Source organism: Oryctolagus cuniculus, chromosome 2 (assembly GCF_051225735.1).
Source record: "Oryctolagus cuniculus isolate XC-2025 breed Fujian yellow rabbit chromosome 2, ASM5122573v1, whole genome shotgun sequence".
In the NCBI taxonomy this organism is placed as follows: domain Eukaryota; kingdom Metazoa; phylum Chordata; class Mammalia; order Lagomorpha; family Leporidae; genus Oryctolagus; species Oryctolagus cuniculus.
The window spans coordinates 159,378,586-159,400,691 of record NC_142868.1 but is presented as its reverse complement, the minus strand read 5'-3'; the positions used below and the strand labels follow the sequence as shown (position 1 = coordinate 159,400,691).

Here is a 22,106-nt window from a genome sequence, read left to right as displayed (position 1 = left end):
GATATAGGAACATAGTGGTATTCCAACCCTACCCTTCTTCCTGCTCATGTTCTAACCCTTTTTCCTCCCCTCTCCCATTCCTACTCTTAATTTTTACAAAGATCTATTTTCAGTTTACTTAATGATTGTATATACTCAATTTACTAAATGATTACCTACATTAAATAAAAGAGTTCAACAAATAGTATGAAGAAAAAAAAATCACTGTTCCTCACTGGAAGACACAGGCTGTAAACAACCATCAAAACTAAAAATGTCCATTTCACTTCAATACATTACACTTTAGATACACTCTTAGTTACCTAAGATAGGGAAAACATGATATCTCTTTTGAGGACTTGCTTATTTCACTAAGTATAATGGTTTCCAGTGGTGTCATCTTGTTGCAAAAGACAGGATTTCATTTTTTATAGCTGAATAGTACTCCATAGTGTATATTTAATTTCTTTATTCAGTCAATAGTTGATGCATCTGGGTTGATTCCATACCTTAGCTACTGTGCTGCAATGAGCATGGGATACAGATAACTCTTTCATATGCTGATTTGTTTTGGTTTGGGTGAATTCCCAGGAATGGGAAGGCCAGCTCATATAGTAGGTCTGTATTTAGATTTCTGAGGTATCTCCATACTGTCTTCCACAGTGGCTGTACCAGTGTACATTTCCACCAACAGTGGACCAGGGTACCTTTTCCCCCACATCTTTGGCAGCATTTGTCCTTTGTTAATTTCTGTATGAGAGCCTTTCTAACTGGAGTGAGGTGAAACTGCATTGTGGTTTTGATTTGCATTTTCCTGATGGCTAGTGATCCTGTGCATTTTCTCAAGTGTCTGTTGGCCATTTGAATTTCCTCTCTTGAAAAATGCCTGTTCAAGTCCTTTGCCCATTTCTTAACTGGATTGTCTTGTTGTTGAGTTTCTTGAGCTCTTTATAGACTCTGGATGTTAAGCCTTTATCAGTTACACGGTTTGCAAATGTTTTCTCTCATTCTGTCAGTTTCCTCTTCACTTTGCTGAGTGTTTCTTTTGCAGTGCAGAAGCTTCTCAGCTTGATGTAATTCCATTTGTCAATTTTGGCTTTGATTGTGCTTCTGGGGTCTTTTCTAAGAAGTCTTTGCCTATGCCAATGTCTTGCAGTTTCTCCAATGTTCCCTAGTAATTTGAGGGTTTGGGTCATAGATTTAGTTCTTCGATCCAATTTGAGTGCATTTTTGTGTAAGGTAGGGGTCTAATTGATGATCTTTGACCTTCATTTGTACCTGGATAGTTGCATCTTTCTCTGGGATTGTGAAGCTTTTTAGTTATTATTTCTTTGAATATGCTTTATATTGTTTTGACTTTCTCAGGTCCCTCTTGAACCTCAGTAAGTTGGATATTTGTTCTTCACATGTAGTTCCATAGTTCCTGTAAGTTTTCTTTAGTCCTCTTGATGTTTTGTTTTGTTTTTCTCCTGTACATTTTCAAATATCCTATGTTTGAGCTCGCTGATCCATTCTTCTGTTAGGTCTGCTCTGCTGTTGTTCCCTTCCATTGCATTTTAAATTTCATATAGAATAATTTTAGAAGAATTTGTTGGTTTAAATAAATTGTTTCTATTTCTGTGTCAGGTCTCTCTGTTAAAGTATTTAGCTGTTTGTGTTCTCTTGAAGTTCATTCAGTTTCCTTAAAACAGCTGTTTTAAATTCTTCATCTAAGCATTTAAAATGTCAATTCCCTGTGTGATTGGATTTTGGCATTTTGTTGTGTTAGGTGAATCTTGAGAGTTCTTAACATCTTTTGGCATATGATATCATGTACATAACAGTAGTATTTTTCCATTTTTGAATCTGACTTTGTGGCTGTACTTTGAGAAATTTAAAATAGATGGCTTATTTTCTCTGAGCTTGTGGACACTTCTGCTAATTCAGAACTAGATGGCATCCAAAGTCGGCAAGGTTTGTTACAGGTCTGGTGTTGGTGTGTGTCACTGTTTCAGTCCTAAAATAAATCTCAGTCTCAGGTTTGTCTCACAGTTGGTGTGTCATATGGAATTAATTGTGAAATCATGTATAAAAGGCTACAAGTTGGGCTGGGTTATGTCCAGATTCCTAGTCCTATGGCCACCAATGCCACAGTGCTTATAATTCCTGGAGCATCTAACCTGGGAGGTAGGACCAAAGCCCACTCTATTGTGGTCTGTCTGTCTGCTGTTAAAGTGGACTCACAACTCAAGGCCTCTTCTACCAGTCACTAGTGATGCTGGGTGGTACATGAAACTGATCAGCTAGGATCATGGAACTTCATTTGGCACTGAATCAGAGACTCCATCTGCAGATAGCGGCCTTGGGACAAGGATTGTTAGGATCTGCCCAGTGTTGGGTTTTGCCAGCCTAGTGTGCTGAGTCCTAGAAACAGTTTTGTGGTTCCTTGTTGTCTGCCCATGGCGGGAAGAAGGGTGATAGAGGCAACTCATTAGCTTCCCAGTCAGGTACAAGGTAAGTTACACCTGAGTCTCACTGTTAACTACACCCTGTGTTATCTCAGGAGCAGATGCCAGGCCCACATGGTGATGGTATATGCTGAAACAAAAATATCCCACAAGTGTTCAGGTCTCTGCCTAACACAAGGGTAATTATAGAGGCTCCATCTACAAGCACTGGCCTAGGGATGGGGGCCTTCACAATCTGCTCAGTTTTGGGCTCTATCAACCTGACACTGAGAAGTAAGAAATAGTCCTGTGATTCCCTGCTGTCTGACCAAGGTTGTTGGAGAGGTGAAAAAGGTTAATCCTTGACATTCTTAGACTGTCACTAAGCTGAGTCACTCCTGAGTTCCATCTTAATATCAGACAAAATAGATTTTAACACAAACACTGTTAAAAGGGACAAAGAAGGGAACTACCCATCCATGGATTCACTCCTCAAATGGCCACAACTACTAAGGCTAGGCCTGGCCGAAGCCAGGACTCCATCTCTCCTATGTGGTTGGGTGGCAGGAACCCAAGTAGTGGGTCTTCATCCACTGCCTCCAAGGTGAGTTAGCAAGAAGCTGAATCAGAAGAATGGAATAGCTGGGACTTGAACCAGGCACTGTGATAGGAGATGTAGGTGTCTCTATTAGCAGTTCAGTTCACTATGCTACAGCATTCACCTCTGTTCATTTTCTTTTAACCTATCTCTGTCATTATGGTTAAAATGGGTTTCTAGTACACAGCACATGATTGGGTATTGCTAATTTAACCTAGTTTATGATTTTTATCTTTTTGTTATGTTTAGACCATTTATATTTAATATAGTGTAGTCATTAAAGTATTTGTCAAATGTTTTCTATATGTTTATTTTTTTTCTTTTTGCTGCATGCTTTTTTTTTTTTAAACTTTTATTTAACGAATATAGATTTCCAAAGTACAGCTTATGGATTACATTGGCTCCCCCCCCCGACCCGCCCCGCCAATGGCTGCATGCTTTTGATTCTTTCCTTGGCTGTGTCACATCTACTGACTATTCCTTTAGATGGAATTTTCTAAAAAAATTATTTATTCAAAAGTCAGACTTACACAGAGACAGAGGGAGAGGCAGAGAGGGGGGGGGGGGAGGACTTCTATCTGCTGGTTCACTCCCCAAATGGCTGCAATGGCTGGAGCTATGCTGATCTTAAACCAGGAGCCAGGAGCATCCTCCAGGTCTTCCACATCGGTGCAGGGCCCCAAGGACTTGGGCCATCTTCTACTACTTTCCCAGGCCATAGCAGAGAGCTGGATTGGAAGTGGAGCGGCTGGGGCTCGAACCAGTACCCATATGGGATGCTGGCACTGCAGGTGGTGGCTTTACCTGCTATGCCACAGTGCTGGCCCCCTTTAGATAGAAACCATGATATCAAAGTAAAAATTTTATTTCTGGAATTTCCATTTAACTTTTAGTTTCTCTCTCTCTCGACATTCTTCATTTGTTCATGCATGTTGCCTGCCTTTTTTGCTGGATTGTTCGTCTAACTTAACAATCATAGTCTGACAATTTTAGCATCTCTAAGTCTGGTTTTTTTTGATTACTTTGCTACTTGATGATTTTTGTTACCTTTTGTATTATTTTTGATTGAATATCAGAAATCTTATATATAAAAGGAGAGACTGAGGCAAATAATATTTATACTTGGAAATATGTGTTACTATTCTGGTAGAAAGATATGTCCCTACATCTTTCTATGGATTTATCTCCTTAGATTTCAGGCTGGTCGAATGTTCTGTGACCCAAGATATTTGATGGATTCAAGAAAGGTTGTGATTTTTTCCCCCATATTCTTAGTATGGTAGTGACATTATTTTTAGCTTTTATACCATAGAAAGTAGTCTAACCTCCAAGATTTCTTCAATTTTGGGCACAATAAAATTATTCCTGTAATTTGGACTTATTTCCACTTTTCAACACATTGCCATTAATTTTTTTACTTGTGTGATTCCTTATGTTCCATCTGTGAAGGAAATCTTCCAATGTTGTAAAAGTTAATTGACTGTAAACACACATGCTTTTATCTTAATAATCTGAGTTTTTCTATGTAGGATTATTTGGGGATACTTTGAGAGGATTCATTTTAGAAAATATTCATATAGATATGAATCCCAAAAGGGCAGTTTTCTACTCAGGCAATAAGATAATTATTTGCATGTATTAAAGTTGTATCTTAAGTTGATACATTGAGACGTGTTTTATTGTATCAACACCACTTGTGCCTGTCAAACTCATGTTCTTGCTCCTGTTGCCCATCCTTAATGCTAAAATAATCTGTTTTACATTCAGTGCATGTGTTAACCTGTGTATACACTTCCAAGACAACCAGTGGTGCTGTGTACTCCACTGTTGTATCCAGTATTTTGACCAGGTTTTGATGGGGTCTCTAACTTCTTCCAAAGGTTAATAACTTCTGCTATAAATTCTGTGAAATATATTTTAAAAACATACAATATCATCTGCTGTCAAGGAGCTGGAAACTTAGTTTGTTTTTAACCTGTGTGTAATGAATGGAGGGAAGGGAGAGTAGAATGGTGTGGTAGTGAAAAGTATAGTCTCCACAAACTTGGGTTTGAATCTTGCTTTACCTCTTTTTGTCTTTGTGATTTTGGTGGGCAACAGTATCTTATATGTGGCTATTAGGTGTTGCTATTAGACTTAAATTATAAAATGCCCATAAAGTACTTGGCAGGTGCTTTGAGGGATGAAAATATTGATAAAAATAATAGCTATTTATGTGACCAGAAGTGATAACTAAATTTCCTTTGCATTTTTTATTTCTATTATGGCAAAATAAGCTAACATGAAGCTTGCTGTTAAACTTTTTAACAGTTAAACTTATTTATTTGAATGAGAGAGAGAGAGAGAGAGAGATGTTCCATCCACTGGATCACTCCTCAAATAGTCACAATGGCTGGGACTTGGGCAGGAGTGACCACTTGTGGAACTTTGTCCAGTTCTTCCCGACATGGGCAGCAGGGATCCTAGTACTTGGGCCATCTTCCTATACTTTCCCAGGTGCATCAGTAGGGAGCTGAATCAGAAGTAGAACAGCCAGGAATCAACCAGTGCCCATGTGGGATGCTGGATTAGAAGCAGTAGCTCAACCGTGTCTCAACCACAACGCTGGCCTCCATTTTAACCATTTTAAGTGTACTGTCCAATGATATGGAGTAGATTCAATTTACAATGTTGTAAAACCCTCGTCACTCTTCATTCCCAGAAGTTTTTCATTATTTCAAACAGAAACAGTAATTCTTCATTCTCCTCTGCCTCCATGTCCCTGGTAACTTCTAATTTACTTTGTTTCCATGAATTTCCCTATTTTAAGTACCTCATATAAGTAGAGTCATAATAATTATTCCTTTGTATTTGGTTTATGTCACTTAGAATAACTTTTTAAAAAAATGTATTTGTTAAGCATGAGGCCACTTATCTTTCCTATTTTATTTAGTTATTGTTTAAATTTAAAGGAAATAGTTAAAACACAACAGGTGTATATAAATTTAAGCTGGTACATACAAAAACTTGTAAATATTACCTGAAAGCAATGAACTCATTTGCTGTCCGTATTTGATTGTAGATGGATTTGATTGTTCATAATAAATTATTCCTATACTACATATAAATGCTAGGTATGTTTTAAAATAAAAAATTAGGGAACACCTTTTTTAAGGCAGAAATATGTTTTGTGCAACCACTTATGGAAAGTTTGCCCAATTTTACATTCCGATTCAGTATTTTATAGAATTTTCTTGACTTGAAGAACTTTGCTTTTCTTTCTCTTGTTAGGAATCTAATTCTCAGGTGGATTTAAACATTCATAAAACCGATGATGATACTAATGAAATAATTCAAATAGATGGGACCGGTGATGCATCTTCCAATGAAGAACTAGGAGGTTCAAGAGATGTAGATGAGAGTGAATTTCTAGGAATTATCGATGCAGGAGATCTGAAGGTACTTGAAGAAGAAGCTGACAGCATATCAAATGAAGGTTCAACTGCAAACAGTAGTGATAATGAAGACTCCCAAATAGGCACTGTGGAAGAGGTAAGGATCTTGACCAGAGACTTATTTCATTTCATTTATAATGACTGCAATTTAGTATGTTTTAGAACCAAGAGGAATAGTCTTAAGATTAATCCCACATTAGTCTTTTTTTAAAAAAAGATTTATTTATTTGAAAATCAGTGTAAGAAAGAGAGAAGGAGAGGAAGAGAGAGAGAGAGGGGCAGAGATGGAGATCTTTCCACTGGTTCACTTCCCAGATGGCCACAAAAATGGCTGGGGCTGGGCCAATCTGAAGCCAGGAGCCATGAGCTTCTTTCTGGTCTCCCACATAAGTTTAGGGACCCAGTGACTTATGTTATCCTCTGTTGCTTTCTGCGGGCACAATAGCAGGGAGCTGGATCAGAAGTGGAGCAGCCGGGACTTGAAACTGTGCCTATATGGGATGCCGGGGTGCCAGGCAGTGGCTGAACCCGCTATGCCACAACACCAGCTCCAGTCTTTAGTTTTTAAATGAGATTTACTGATGGACATTTGGCACAGCAGTTGTCACTTGGGATGCCTGCATCCCATTTTGGAGTATCTGATTAAAGTTTTGGCTCTGCTTCCAATTCAGCTTCCTGCTGATGTGTTTCCTGGGAGGCAGTACGTGATGGCTCAAGTAGTTGAGTCTCCACCTCCTATGTAGGAGACCCATATTAGGTTCCTGGCTCATGGCTTCGGCCTGGCTCAGCCCCAGCTGTTGTGGATTTTTGGGGAGTGAACCAGTAGTTGGGAGATTGATCTGTCTCTCTCCTTCTCTGTGTTACTGTAATTAAATATATCTTGAAAAAAAAAAGAAAAAAAATTACCAACAAATATAGAAGCTGATTCCTAGATACTTAATACTAGTTTAAATTACAGTTCAAGAATAAAAATTTGAATCTAAACATACAAATAAGTCTTACTTTTTAAATCCCTATTGGCTTTAGTGTCTTTACTTTTTCTACATTTGTTTTTATTTGAAAGAGAGAAACAGATATTCCATCTGCTAGTTCATGCCCAAAATGCCCACAAAAGCTGAGGCTGGGCCAGGCCAAAGATAGGAGCCTGGAATTCCTTCTGGTTTTCCCACACAGGTGGCAGTGACTTCCCAGGAACAATGATAGGAAGCTGGGTGACTGGGACTGGAACTAGCATTCCAGTGTAGGATGAGGTGTCCCAAGCAGTGCTACAGTCCCTCCCCTATTTGTTGGTCTTCATTGGAGACAGTGTGAGGTTGAGAGACTGCAAGTGGAGGTTAAAGATGGCGATTTAGAACAAGCATATAATATATGCCCAAATTCTAGTAAAAGCAGTGAAATCTGGGTGGAATTAATAATTAAGCATGCAAGTGGTATTTGTTACCACTTTGAGCTTACATATGTGACAGGTATCTTAGTAAATTTTACCTGCCTTGCTATATTTAACAGTCCCATGTCCTAAGCATCTTACTGCTATCCTCATTTCATGGATGAGAATTCTGAGATATGGGGAGTTTTAGTAACTTGCCCAAGGTCAGTAATTACTAAATTGCCAAGCTGGGGTGCAAACCCAGGGTATTCGACTTTTAAGAACAATACTAATTTGCCTCTTCTACTTCCTTTATTTCTATACATCTCTATCTTTAAAAAATTGGAAGCATCACAAAATTCCTTAATGTGATCATCTTTCATCTTTAGGACCCTTTAAATTCCGGAGATGATGTTAGTGAGCAGGATGTGCCAGACCTGTTTGACACGGATAATGTAATTGTCTGTCAGTATGATAAGGTACTGTATTCACCCACTGGACCTTGGCTTATTAATTACCTTTAGTAGAAAGATATGGAAAGTGATGGCAAATACAATGGTGAGTAACATATCCCCTGAAACAGCTATTTAATTCTGCAAGTTTTGAGGGTGTATTTTGAGTTTAACACTGTGCTGTGTGATCTAGTTGATACCAAAGAAGTAATAGTCCTAGTTATAAGGAGGTGACATTACTGAAACATTCTATAATGAAATAATAGAATGATGAATAATGAGATGGCAGGTAAATCAGCTGCTACAATATGTGGCATGCAAATCAAATGATGAGTGGCACATACATCAAATGATTATATACGTGGCACAGACAGTAGTCCTGAAGAGGGCTAGGAAACATAAAAAATCATTTGTAGTTGGAGTTCCCCATAAATTCTTTATTGGCGATGAGGAGTTTTGAAATGGGGCTTGAATGATTTGTAGGATATAGGTAACTGTGCAGAGTAGGCAGTCAGTAGAGTAGCCTGATAAAAGTTAGAGAACAAGGAAATTAGAGGGATGGTGAAGAGATAGTTCTGTCTTGAATGGATGTACTAGGAAATGAAGCTGAGTTGGGAAGTAGAGGAGGGAGCAGACGGGAGTATTTTGAATGCTGGTGGGAGAAATACAAACTTGGTCTGAAGGACAACAGCCTTCTGAGATGGTTACAGCCTTCTGAGAAAATTACAGTTGAGTTTGAAAACTGTGTTGGCAGAGCTGGCATTGTGGTGAAAGGGTTAAGCCTCTGCCTTCAGTGCCAGCGTCCTATATGAATTCTGGTTCAAGAACCAGCTGTTCCACTTCTGACCCAGCTCTTTACAAATGAGCATGGGAAAGCAATGAAAGATGGCCCAAGGACTTGGGCCTCTGCACCTATGTGGGGATCTGGATGCAGTTCCTGGCTCCTGGCTTTGGCCTGGTTCAGCCCAGGCTCTTATGGCCATCTTGGCAATGAACCAGTGGGTGCAAAATCTCTCTCTCTACTCTGCCTAAAAATAAGTGAAACAAAATTTTTTTTAACTTTTTATTTATTTATTTTAATTTTTTAATTTTTATTTATTTTTTGACAGGCAGAGTAGACAGTGAGAGAGAGAGAGAGAAAGGTCTTCCTTTTGCCATTGGTTCACCCTCCAATGGCCGCCGCAGTTGGTGCGCTGCGGCCGGTGCACCGCGCTGATCCTATGGCAGGAGCCAGGTACTTATCCTGGTCTCCCATGGGGTGCAGGGCCCAAGTACTTGGGCCATCCTCCACTGCCTTCCCTGGCCACAGCAGAGAGTTGGCCTGGAAGAAGGGGCAACCGGGACTAGAACCCGGTGTGCCAGCGCCACAAGGCGGAGGATTAGCCTAGTGAGCCGTGGCGCCGGCCACTAAACTTTTATTAAATGAACATAAATTTACAACATACAGCTTATGGATTACAATGGCTTTTTTTTTTTTTTTGATAGGCAGAGTGGACAGTAAGAGAGAGAGAGAGAAAGGTCTTCCTTTGCCGTTGGTTCACCCTCCAATGGCTGCCGCGGCCAGTGCGCTGCGGCCAGCACATGGCGCTGATCTGAAGCCAGGAGCTAGGTGCTTCTCCTGGTCTCCCATGCAGGTGCAGGGCCCAAGGACTTGGGCCATCCTCCACTGCACTCCTGGGCCATAGCAGAGAGCTGGCCTGGAAGAGGGGCGACTGGGACTAGAATCCCGTGTGCCGGCGCTGCAGATGGAGGATTAGCCTAGTGAGCCATGGCGCTGGCCTACAATGGCTTTTTCCCCCCCATAATTCCCTCCCACCAGCAACCCTCCCCTCTCCCGCTCCCTCTCCTTTTCCATTCACATCAAGATTCATTTTCAATTATTTTTATATACAGAAGATCAATTTAGCATATATTAAGTAAAGCTTTCAACAGTTTGCACCCACACAGAAACACAAAATGTAAAATACTGTTTGAGTACTAGCTATAGCATTAAATCACGATGTACAGCACATTAAGGAAAGAGATCCTACATGAGGAGTAAGTGCACAGTGGCTCCTGTTGTTGACTTAACAAATTGACACTCTTGTTTATGGCATCAGTAATCACCTGAAGCTCTTGTCATGAGTTGCCAAGGCTATGGAAGCCTTTTGAGTTCGCCAACTCTGAACATATTTAGACAAGGTCATAGTCTAAGTGTTCTGGAGTTTCTTAATTTGTTATTTTTTAGCTTCATTTCATTGTGGTCATAAAAGATACATGGTATGATTTTAATGTTTTTAAATTTGTTAAGATTTGCTTTATGGTCGAGCATATGATCTACCCTAAAGAAAGTTCCATGCACTGATGAAAGGAATGTGTATTCTTTAACTGTGGGAAGAAATATTCTGTATGTATCAGTTAAGTCCATTTGATCTATAGTGTAGATTAGTTCTATTTTTTGTTGTTGATATTTTGTCTAGTTGATCTATCCATTGAGGAAAGTGGGGTGTTGAAGTCCCCCATTACTATTGTATTTCAGTCTATGTCTCCCTTTAGATCTATTAACATTGCTTTTAAATAGCCAGGTGCCCTGATATTGGATGCATATACATCTACATGTCACATTTCTGTTGAATTGATTCTATAATCATTCCATAATACCCTTCCTTATGTATTTTTTTTTTAATTTTATTCATTTATTTGAGAGGTGGTAGAGTTACAGACAGTGAGAGGGAGAGACAGAGAGAAAGGTCTTCCTTCCATTGGTTCACTCCCCAGCTGGCCATGACGGTTGTAGCTGTGCTGATGAAAGCAGGAGCCAGGTGCTTCTTCCCATTCTCCCATGCGGGTGCAGAGGCCCAAGCACTTCGGCCATCTTGCACTGCTTTCCCAGGCCACAGCAGAGAGTTGGATTGGAAGAGGAGCAGCGTGACTAGAACCAGCACCCATAAGGGATGCTGGTGCCGCAGGCAGAAGATTAACTCACTGTGAAATGGGGCCAGCCCCTCCTTGTCTCTTATAGCAGTGTGTGTGTGTGTGTGTGTGTGTGTGTGTGAAAGTCTAATTTTGTCAAATAGCAGGATGGCTACTCCTGCTCTTTTTTGCTTCTTGTTAGCATGGAATATCTTTCCATCCTTTCAATTTCAGTCTGCATGTATCTTTGTTGTTGAGGTATATTTCTTGTAGGCAGCAACAAGATGGAGCTTGTTTTTAATTCATTCAGTTAATCTGTATTTTTTAATTGGAGAATTTAGGCCATTTACATTCAAGGTTATTATTAAGAAGTAGCAACTTTGCCCTACCATTTTTCCATAAATCTTCTTATTGATTGCTTTGGATTTCCTTTGTAGTTTTACTAGGAGATGATTTGCCCTCACATATTTTCATAATGATGTCTTTCTTTCTGTGTTTCGCTGTGTAGCACATCTTCAAGCATCATTTGTAAGGCTGGATGAATGATGGCATTCTTTCAATTTCTGTTTTTGATGGAAGATGTTTATTTCACCTTCATTCATAAAGAGAGCTTTGTAGGAGACAGTGTTTTGGCTTGGATTGGACTGTCTGTCCGTTTTCTCCTAGCCTATAGGGAAACTACTTTTCTACACAGATAGAAGTATGATTGGTAGGAAAAAATGTATTATCTGAGTAATAAGCTGACAGAAACTTAGCAAGAACTCATTGTTTGGGTTATTTTCTGTCTCTGTTTTCAGAGCTAAAGACATTCTTGTCCTCTGGGTATAGGGTGGACACCTCTGGAATAAAGGTTTTATGCCCTATCTTCGAGGAAGATGGGAAAACCCTATTAGAGCCCTGTTATGGTTTACTTCAGGGGAAATGGATTAAGGGAAGGTCTGTTTTAGAGTAGCAAATCCTGAACCCCATTAACACTTTTCAACTATTACAGATGATGCTGTAAATATTCCTGTGCAACTTTTTGAGTGGACCTGTGTTTTCATTTGTCTTGGAAGATACCTAGCTAGCAGTTGAATTCTTAGTTTAAGGAGCTTCCAGACTGTTTTCCAAAATGGTTGTTCTGTGCGAGGTCTTTAAAAAGTTCATGGAAAATGCATACTTATATTATGAGAAAATGATGCATGGATTTAAAATTTTTTTTGCACTAAAATAAATATCTTTTATTTCCATTTCCCATGGAGTTCTGAAATTCCTTCATATTTCACATTATTATCAACAGTGTTTGAGGGTTTCAGTTTCTCCATGTAATCACCAGTACTTGTTGTCTGGTTTTCTAATTTTAGTCAAGCGTGCTGGGTGTGAAATGGTTTCTCATTGTGGGTTTGATTGGTGTTTCCATGATGACTAATGCATATTTTTATCATTGGCCTTTTTTATTTTCACTTAGAATTTGAATATACTTTAGGGAAAGCAAAGAGCTAGTATTTTGAGTTTCTATAAAAATAAAATAATTTTCTCTAAAATTAAGATCACTTTCTTCATGATGACATTTTATACAGACAGAAAATGGTGATTTATATACTGGTAAATATAAACATACGATAGTGCAGGGGTTATAAAAAGAATAGTTCTTAGTTTGAAGTTTATTTTAGTGTATTTCCTTCTTGGAAGAAACCATTATAAGGCACTTAGTTAAATATGTGCATTCTATGAATTCTCAGAATTTTCTAGTTGCTGGTGTTGTGTAGAGTGTAATGTTGTCACCTGCAATGCTGGCATCCCTTTTGGGCACTGGTTCGTGTCCTTGCTGCTCCACCTGTGATCCAGCTCCCTGCTAATTGCCTGGGAAAAGCAACGAAGGAAGGCCCAGCTGTTTGGGCCTCTGCTACTCAAGTGGGAGACCTGGAAGAAGCTCCTCACTCCTGGCTTTGGCCTGGGCCAGCCTTGTCCATTATTGCCATCTGGTGAGTGAACCAACAGATAGAAAATTTCTCTTTGTCTCTCCCTGTCTCCCTCTCTGCCTGTAACCCTGACTTTCAAATAAATAAATCTTTAAATTTTCTAGACCATTATGGATATGATATCACTTGTTTGTTGCATTGTGGGAGATAGCTTGTAATTAATTATATGTGCTTTATATTTTCCCAAGTGTTTGCTCATACATTGTCTTTGTGTTTTTCTTTCTTTCTTTTTTTTTTTTGGACAGGCAGAGTGGACAGTAAGAGAGAGAGAGACAGAGAGAAAGGTCTTCCTTTGCCGTTGGTTCACCCTCCAATGGCCGCCACGGCCAGTGCGCTGCGGCCAGCGCATGGCGCTGATCTGAAGCCAGGAGCCAGGTGCTTCTCCTGGTCTCCCATGCGGGTGCAGGGCCCAAGGACTTGGGCCATCCTCCACTGCACTCCCGGGCCATAGCAGAGAGCTGGCCTGGAAGAGGGGCAACTGGGACAGAATCCAGTGCCCCGACTGGGACTATAACCCAGTGTGCCAGTGCTGCAGGCGGAGGATTAGCCTAGTGAGCCGTGGCGCTGGCCGTCTTTTGTTTCTTACAATAACCTTGTGGGAATAGATATGAGTGATATGAACTATACAGAGTCTGCAAATTAGTTCTCTCAGAGTATTCTCTAATTAGTGAATATTTTTAAGAACAGTACTAAAAAATTAATGGAAACCAGGGCATTGGGGAACCATTGAAACATTTTTAAGAGGGAGTGATAAAATTAGAAGATATCTAGCAGACAATGTATTTATAATGTCAAAATTGGGCAGGGAGCACTGTTACAGTGAATTTTAAAAAAATATTTATTTATTTGAAAGGCAAAGTTACAGAGAGGCAGAGGCAGAGAGAGAGAGATCGAGATCAAAATCTAGATCTTCCATCTGCTGGTTAACTCCCCAAATGGCTGCAACGGTGAGAGCTTTGCCAATCCAAAGCCAGGAGCCAGGAGCTTCTTCTGGGTCTCCCATGTGGGTGCAGGGGCCCAAGCACTTGGGCCATCTTATACTGCTTTTCTAGACCATAGAGAGCTGGATTGGAAGTGGAGGAGCTGAAACTCAAACTGGTGCCCATATAGGATGCTGGCACTGCAGGTGACAGCTTTTTACCTACTACACCACAGCACTGGCCCCTATGGTGAATTTTTATAACAGAAAATCTTAGCAGTTCTGGTGATTATTTTTTTGATAGGAAGAGTGGACAGTGAGAGAGAGACAGAGAGAAAGGTCTTCCTTTGCCGTTGGTTCACCCTCCAATGGCCGCCACGGCCAGTGCGCTGCGTCTGGCACATCGCGCTGATCTTAAGCCAGGAGCCAGGTGCTTCTCCTGGTCTCCCTTGCAGGTGCAGGGCCCAAGGACTTGGGCCATCCTCCACTGCACTCCTGGGCCATAGCAGAGAGCTGGCCTGGAAGAGAGGCGACCGGGACTAGAACCCGGTGTGCCGGCGCTGCAGATGGAGGATTAGCCTATTGAGCTGCGGCGCCGGCCCTGGTGATTTGTTTTGAATAGTATGGAATGGAGCCAGACTCAAGCAAATTGAAAGAATTTTCAGTAGTGTTTTTTGAACTTAACTTCTCAGTGTGTTTTAAGATTTATTTATTTATTTGAAAGGCAGAATGATGGACAGAGAGATGTTCTATCTACTGTTTCACTCCCCAAATGCCTGCAATAGCCAGGGGTAGGCCAGGCTAAAACCATGGTCTAAGAACTTGGTCTGAAAAAAAAAAAAAAAAAAAAAGAACTCTGTCTGATCCTTCCATATTGGGTGGATGATATGCAGTTTACCAGACTCTCGGGTGATTTACTCACCACTAACTTTTAAATTTTGTTTATTTTTTAAAAATTTGTTTTGCATTTTATTTGAAAGGAGAGAGAGACTTCTTCCGTCTGATTCACTTCCCCAGTACCAGTATCATTCAAGACTGGAGCCAGGCTAAAGCCAGGAGCCCAGAACTCCATCTAGATTTCCCATGTGGGTAGCAGGGCCCCAAGTACTTGAACCATCAGTGCTACATCCTTGAGTGTACATTAGCAGGAAGCTGGATTGCAAGCAGAGAAACTGACACTCAAACCACTACTTTAATATAGGATGTGGGAGTCTGAAGCAGCATCCTAACCACTGGGCCAAACTCCTCCCCCACCCACTAAATGTTGAGAAGCAGTAATTTTCTTTTAGTTTTTTTTTTTTAAATTTTGATTAGCAGATGGAATTTTTTTTTAAATTTAATATGTTAAGAATTGGGGTAAACTAAAAATATTAACATGTATAATGAAAAAGGGCTAAATGAAGGTCACTGGTGTACATACTAGGTAAGAATTATTTGAATGGTATGAATATGTTATTTCACAGGCCTAGAGATTGTCTAAGATTTATATAAAGTTTAAAAAAGATATTATAGAGAAAATTAGTGGTGAAATGAAACCTTTTACTAGAAATGAATGCTTTCTTTGCAAAATAAATGGGATACTGTAGTGGAATATGAGGCCATTTGTATGTACTATATGTTCATTTAGCAATTTAGCAAACTTGTTCATAGTTGATTTGTCTCTTAGTTGCTAGGTATTTAGCATAGTTGCTTTCTTTTTATAAATGTGTTTTGTTTTTGAATAGCTGGTTCATATACATGGTTAAAAATCAAAATGCTATAAAAAGGTATACAGTGAACAGATTGGTTCCTGCTGCTTCCTCATTTGTGCTTGGTGCTGGTGACTCCTTGTCCCTGTCTTGAGGACAAGTTAGTAACAAGTTATATTAATTGGTAAATAAGTTCACAGTTTATTTAAGTGTAAGCATAAAAGGTAGCATAGACAACTAAACAACACTATTCTATACCTTGCCTTTTTTCTCTTGACAATGTATCTCTCAGATTTTTCCATATAAAGACAATTTCTTTGTAGTAACATTTTAATGGTTGTATGATAGTCTATTATGGGATTATGAAAATTTATTTGGACAGCTCTACATTTGTTATTTCTAAATATTTTCATTGGTACCATATACTTAAGATGTTTCATATATGTGCAGAGATACTTATTAAATAAACTCCCAAAAGTGGGATAACTAGGTCAAGGGTAAATGTGTTTAGTTAAATATTGCCACAATGCTCTCCAAAAGGATGTTCCAGTATGTACTTCTCATATAGTATTAAAGAGTTCCTTATTTCCTGCATAAAATGTGCTTTAAAAGTTGAATCTTTGCCATTATAAAGGGTGAAAAATTATACCTTGGTGGAAATTTCAACTCTTCATGTGTTTAAGGGTTATTGGTATTTATTTTGTGTGACCTGTTTGTTCATAACCCTTGTCCTTATAAAAATTGCATTATTATTCTCCTACTTAATGATTTAAAGAGTTCAGATTGTTCTTGGGAAACTCTTCTTTGTTACTTATAGGAGGACTTTTTGCTCTGTCATTTGCTTTCATTGCCTTTTTTTTCTTAGGTGTTGAACTTGTCAGTCTTTAATTTTGTGGCTTTTGGATTTGAGTCATGAATATAAAGTTATTAATTTGAGGTTTTAAAGGGATTAACTCAGATTTTCTTTAACATTTCTTTGGTTTCATTTTCATAAAAAGTCTTTTTAAAAGTAATTTTTAGTTTTAAAATTTAGTAATTTTTAAGATTTGCCACATTCACTTTATATGTAGGCATTATATACATATACATATATGCTATTTTTTCTTGAAAACAGATATTAATACCACTAAGTGAGAGATTTGTGATAATGATCATCATGTGGGGAAAGAAGGGTGTATTGTCATGTCCATGGTGTGATTCAGTGAAGCAGTATTTGCAACTATATACTGAATAATATAGCATCCATGCAATTTTTATATTCTCTCTCTGTATTAATTTCCATAAACAAGAGAAAACTTCCAGGTCTGGCTTATCTTAATGATCTCCAGCTGGATTTCATTTTTTTGTGACTTATATTCCATCATATATAGATATAGCACATTTTCTTTATATCATCAGTTGATTCTGTATCTTTTCTATTGTGAATTTAACTGCTATAAACATGGGAGTGCAGGTATCTCTTTCATATGTTGATTTCATTTCCTTTAGATAGATTCTTAGGAACTTGATAGCTGTTTGTATGGTAGATCTACTTTTAGTTTTCTGAGGAATCTCCAAACTGTTTTCCATAATGGTTGTACCAATTTGCATTTCTAGTGCATTAGAGTGCCCTTTTCCCCGTAACTTTGCCAGCATTTGTTATTTTTTGAATAATTGGCATTCTAACTAGACTGAGGTAATGCCCCATTGTGATTTTTATTTGAATTTTCCTGATGACTAGTAATCCTGAGCATTTTTTTTCACATGTCTGTTTGCCATTTTTTAAAAAAATTTATTTTATTGAGAGTTAGAGTTACAGACAGAGAGAGGGAGAGATAGTGAGAGAGGTCTTCTATCTGCTGATTCACTCTCCAGATTGCTCTTATCTGAAGCCAGGAGCCGGGAGCTTCTACCACATCTTTCATGTGGGTGCAGGGACCCTAACATTTGGACCATGTTCCATTGCTTTCCCAGCAGGGAGCTGTATCAGTAGGGCAGCAAGGACCCAAACCAGCAGCCAAATGGGATGCTGGCCCTTCAGGTGGAAGCTTAACCTACTTAGTTACAGCACCGGCCCCTGTTTGCCATTTGTATTTCATCCTTTGAAAAATATCTATTCACATCATTTTCCCATTTCTTAACTGGATTGTTATCGTTGAGTTTCTTGAGCTCCTTATATATTCTGAGTATATTGTTTGCAAATAGGTGCATTTGTCTATTTTTGCTTTTATTGCCTGTGCTGTTGGGGTCTTACCCAGGAAGTCTTTGCCTAGGGCAGTGTCTTGCAGTGTTTCCCCCATGTTTTCAGTAATTTGATGTTTTCAGGTGTTAAGTTTAAATCCTTGATCCATTTTAAGTTGTTTTTGTACAGGGTGTAAGGTAGGGATCATGTTCTGAACTTCTGCAGGTGGAAACACAATTTTCCCAACTCCATTTGTTGAAGAGACTCTTTTTTCTTTTCCCAGGGAATGATTTTATATTGTTTGTCAAAGATTAGTTGTATGTAGATGTGGGAGTTATTTTCTGCAGTTTCTGTTCTGTTTTGTTGGTCTACATGTCTATTTTTATGCTAGTACCAGGATGTTTTGATTATAATAGCCTTGTAGTATATCTTGAAATCTGGTATTGTGATGCTTCCAGCTTTGTTTTTCTTTCAGATTGTTTTGGCTATTAGGAGTCATTTGTGTTTCCATATGCATTTTAGATTTGTTTTTTCTAGTTTGTGAAAAATGTCCTTGGAATTTTGAATAATTGTAAGGCTGGTTTATTGGTGATAAATTCTTTTAATTTTTGCTTATTTTGAAAGATCTTTATATCACCTTCATTTATGAGTTGGAGTTTTGGTAAAGTATTCTTGGTTGGCAGTCTTTTCCTTTTAGAGCTTGGACTATATCTCTCCATTCTCTCCTATCTTGTATGGTTTCTGTTGAGAAATCTGTGTCAGTCTAATGGGACTGCCTTTAAGTGACCTGGTATTTCTGTCTTGCAAATTTTAAGATGTTCTCTTTATTTCTTAATTTCAAAATTTGACTCTCATGTGTCATGGTGAGGATCTTTCTGATCGTGCTTATTTGGGGTTCTGTGTGCTTCCTGTTTTTGGATGTCCATATCTTTCTCCAAATTGGAGAAGTTTTCTGCTATTATTTCATTGAATAGTTTTTTAAGTTATTAGTTTTTGTAAGACTTGTATATTTGGTCATTTGATATCTCATAGATCCTGAACATTGTTTTCTTTGCTTCTAATTTCTTCTTTTTTTGTAATTCAGATATTTCAAAATATTTGTGTTTTAGATCAGAATGTCTTTCTTCTGCTTCATCTGGTTTGTTAAGACTTTCTACTACATTTTTTATTTGACTTATTCAATACTCATTTCTGATATTTATTTTTGGCTCTTTTCCCAATATCTCTACATGTTGGCTAAATTTCTCATCCATTTCATGAACGGATTTCCTAATTTCATTTAACTGTTTCTTCACATTTTTGAGTAACCTTACTCATTTGTTTTGAATTCTTTTTCAATCATTTTGTCAGTCTCCCTTTCTTCGCAGTCGCATATTATTGTGTTCCTTTTGCGGAGTCATATTGCCTTCCTGTTCTTATTTCTTGTGTTTCTGCCTTAATTTTTGAGCATCTGGAGATCTCTTGATTCTATCACTTTTGGTGGATGGTTTTTGTTGATTGAAGGCTTTATTCCTAGAGATGTACCTTTTGGTATTGGCTTAGTAGAGTGCTTTATCTTTAGTTCTGGTTAGATTTTATGGTTTAGTCTCTCTGTACGTTGATTCACTATAGTTGATGGTAGATGTAAGGGATCTGTGTTTTTCTTGTTGCTGTGTGTGGTCCCTGAGATCCCCATTTTTCAGGTCTCCAGCCCTCCCTTTAGGGAGGGTCTGCTGTGATGAGCTTCTTGGGGATTGGGAGTAGGCCTTCCTAGTGTTATGTGTGTGCCTGCCACATAGTTTCCTAGCCAGTATTCAAGTCAGGTAGTAGAGTTGCAAGATCAGTGATGGCTCTAAGAAATGGGTGAGCTTAGAGACTGCTAGCTACTATCTAGATCCAGAGCTCCAAGAATTGAACTAGTGCTGAGTGGAGGAGGTAGGATCTACAGAAGCTGAGAGTGGCTGGATATATGACACTGACTTTGGCTCAGTAACAGCAGGGCAAACTGTCTTAGGCCACTCTCTGTGTGCTGCTTACTGATTTGCATTATGTGCAGCTACCTTGGTCCTGAGCACTGAATGAGCAGTACTATCCAAACTCTCACAGCTTCCATGGAAGGAGCTTGGCCTGTATCCCTGAGCTCTGTGCTGGGCCTGGGCCATGCATTGATCCAGTGGGCCAGAGATCCCAGCAAGTTGTAATGTTGTACTGTGAGGCTCAGTGCAAAGGGCCCAGCTGTGATTCCCAGTGAATGTGTTGCTGTGCTAGGTGGAGCACCTAAGACTTACACCTGAGCTCCAGCAGTGTACACTGGTGGGGCCAAGGAGTTCTGGCCACCATAGGTGGATGGAACCAGAGTCCAGAGTGATACCTAAGATGGGGATGGTGGAGCACCTCTGGCCACTTCCAGTATGGGAAGGGGATGCTGGAGCCCAGTGGTATGTTTGGAGTCCCTTAACCTGCCCAGATGCACATATGGTCCAGAGCACTGACTCACTTTGTGTTGTGCCCTCACCCCCACTGTGAACTCTATCTCCAGTATCCAGGGAGCTCTGAGCCTGTGTAGTGAAACTGGGCAAGTATGTGTGAACACAGCCATAAACCTGCAGTTTTTCAAGTGGTTGCGCAGGTGAGGCAGTGGGTAACAGGGTGGTCCCCTGTTCTGTTGTGGTGGGCCTGCTTATTTCCAGAGTTCTAGGGGCTATCCATACCAGCTACCCTGGCCTCACTGCGCGGCAGAGAGTGCTATGTGGGCCTGTGCTCTGGGGCCGCTGCCCTGTTGGGCCCAGCTGGACTTGCAGGGCTCGGTCTGCCATGCTAGAATGCAGGGATGTCTGGGCTGGAGTTAAAGCCAGCAAGGACTGTGGAATTCTCCTGCAGCCAGGGCTGCTGGTCTATATTGCTAGTGGGAATCATGGCACCTTATCTTTTTAGGGCAAGATGGCATTCCCTGTCTGGAGCAGGCGAGGTAGAAGTTGGCAATTGCTGGACCATTGGTGGCAGCATATCTGTCCTCTCTCTCTCTGCTGGTTTGTGTGGTTTCTGTGCTGTTCGGTCACTACTTCATTGGCTTCTTTAGCTTTTGTGAAGATGGGTTGGCATATGAATAGCTGTGAAATTGGTGTCTCTGGTGATGTAACCACTGCAACTTTTTACTCAACCACCATCTTGCCCTGCCCTTCAAAGATGAGCTATTTTAGTTTTCATCCATTCAATGTTTATATTGGTATGTAATGTAACATAGTTTTCAACTTTTAATTTTTTCCAGGAGGCTGTCCAATTTTCCTAGCATTTATTGAGATGCCTATTTTGTCCCCCATTATAAGAGAAGATTCCTTTGTCTTCTACTACATCTGTGTATAGAGCTACTTCTTATTTTACTGCATTGATCCATTGCTTTATTTGTGCATAGGCTGGATTTACTACATTGATTTAATTATTGATATTTTTATTGTTATTTTTAATATCTGGTAGGGCTGTTACCTTGTCACTGAAATTCTTCTACAGCGTTTTCCTGAACTTTTTTTTCCATATTAACTTCAGGATTAGATTGTCTTATTAGAAATAAAACTCTGTTAGTATTTTCACTGAGATCATGTAAAATTCAGAATTTGGTATCTTAATGATGTTTGGGAGAAATAAGTTGCCATTTTAGATGGAATGTCCAAGGGAAGCCTTACTGAGATTGTTGTAGGCTGCATATCAGAAGGCTGTGAGGGAACGAAGCACAAGAATATTTGGGCATAAATAAGCATGTCAGATGGCAACAAACTCAAAAGACCAGAGGTAGGAGAATGTCTGTGTGTTCAGGAAACAGAGAGGTAGTCAAAGAGTAACTGAGAGGTCTTTCAGTCCACTGCGAGTAGTTGTTTCTGGAATGGAAGTCATTGGAAAATTTTGAGCAAATGACATCTGAATTACGTTAACAGAGTCACTCTTTCATGTTTATGGTAGACTGAAGGTGAGGGGTACAGGGTGAAAACAGGGAAACTCGTTACGAAGCAAGATAATAATCTAGGCAAGAGAATATGGTGCCTTCAACAAGAGTAAAGGCAGTGGAGGTGGTAGAAGTGGTTGGAATGTGACTATGCTGTGTAGGTAGAACTAGCATTTACTGACAGATTTAGATATGAGGTGTGAGTAGGAGGCATAGAGTCAGAGTTACATACAGAGAGAGGGAGACACAGAGAGGTCTACCATCCACTGTTTCACCCGCTGAATGGCTGCAACAGCTGGAGCTGAGCCAACCTG

At 39.5% G+C, this 22,106-nt stretch overlaps 1 protein-coding gene across 1 annotated transcript in view; it reads left to right on the top strand.

The window, feature by feature from the left end:
* The window catches only part of GTF2A1L (general transcription factor IIA subunit 1 like), a 70,792-nt gene that overhangs the window by 42,051 nt on the left and 6,635 nt on the right, over positions 1 to 22,106 (top strand). Inside the window, 2 exon segments of the mRNA NM_001204847.2 lie at positions 6,274 to 6,534; positions 8,193 to 8,282. Coding sequence (NP_001191776.1) covers positions 6,274 to 6,534; positions 8,193 to 8,282 — 351 coding nt within the window.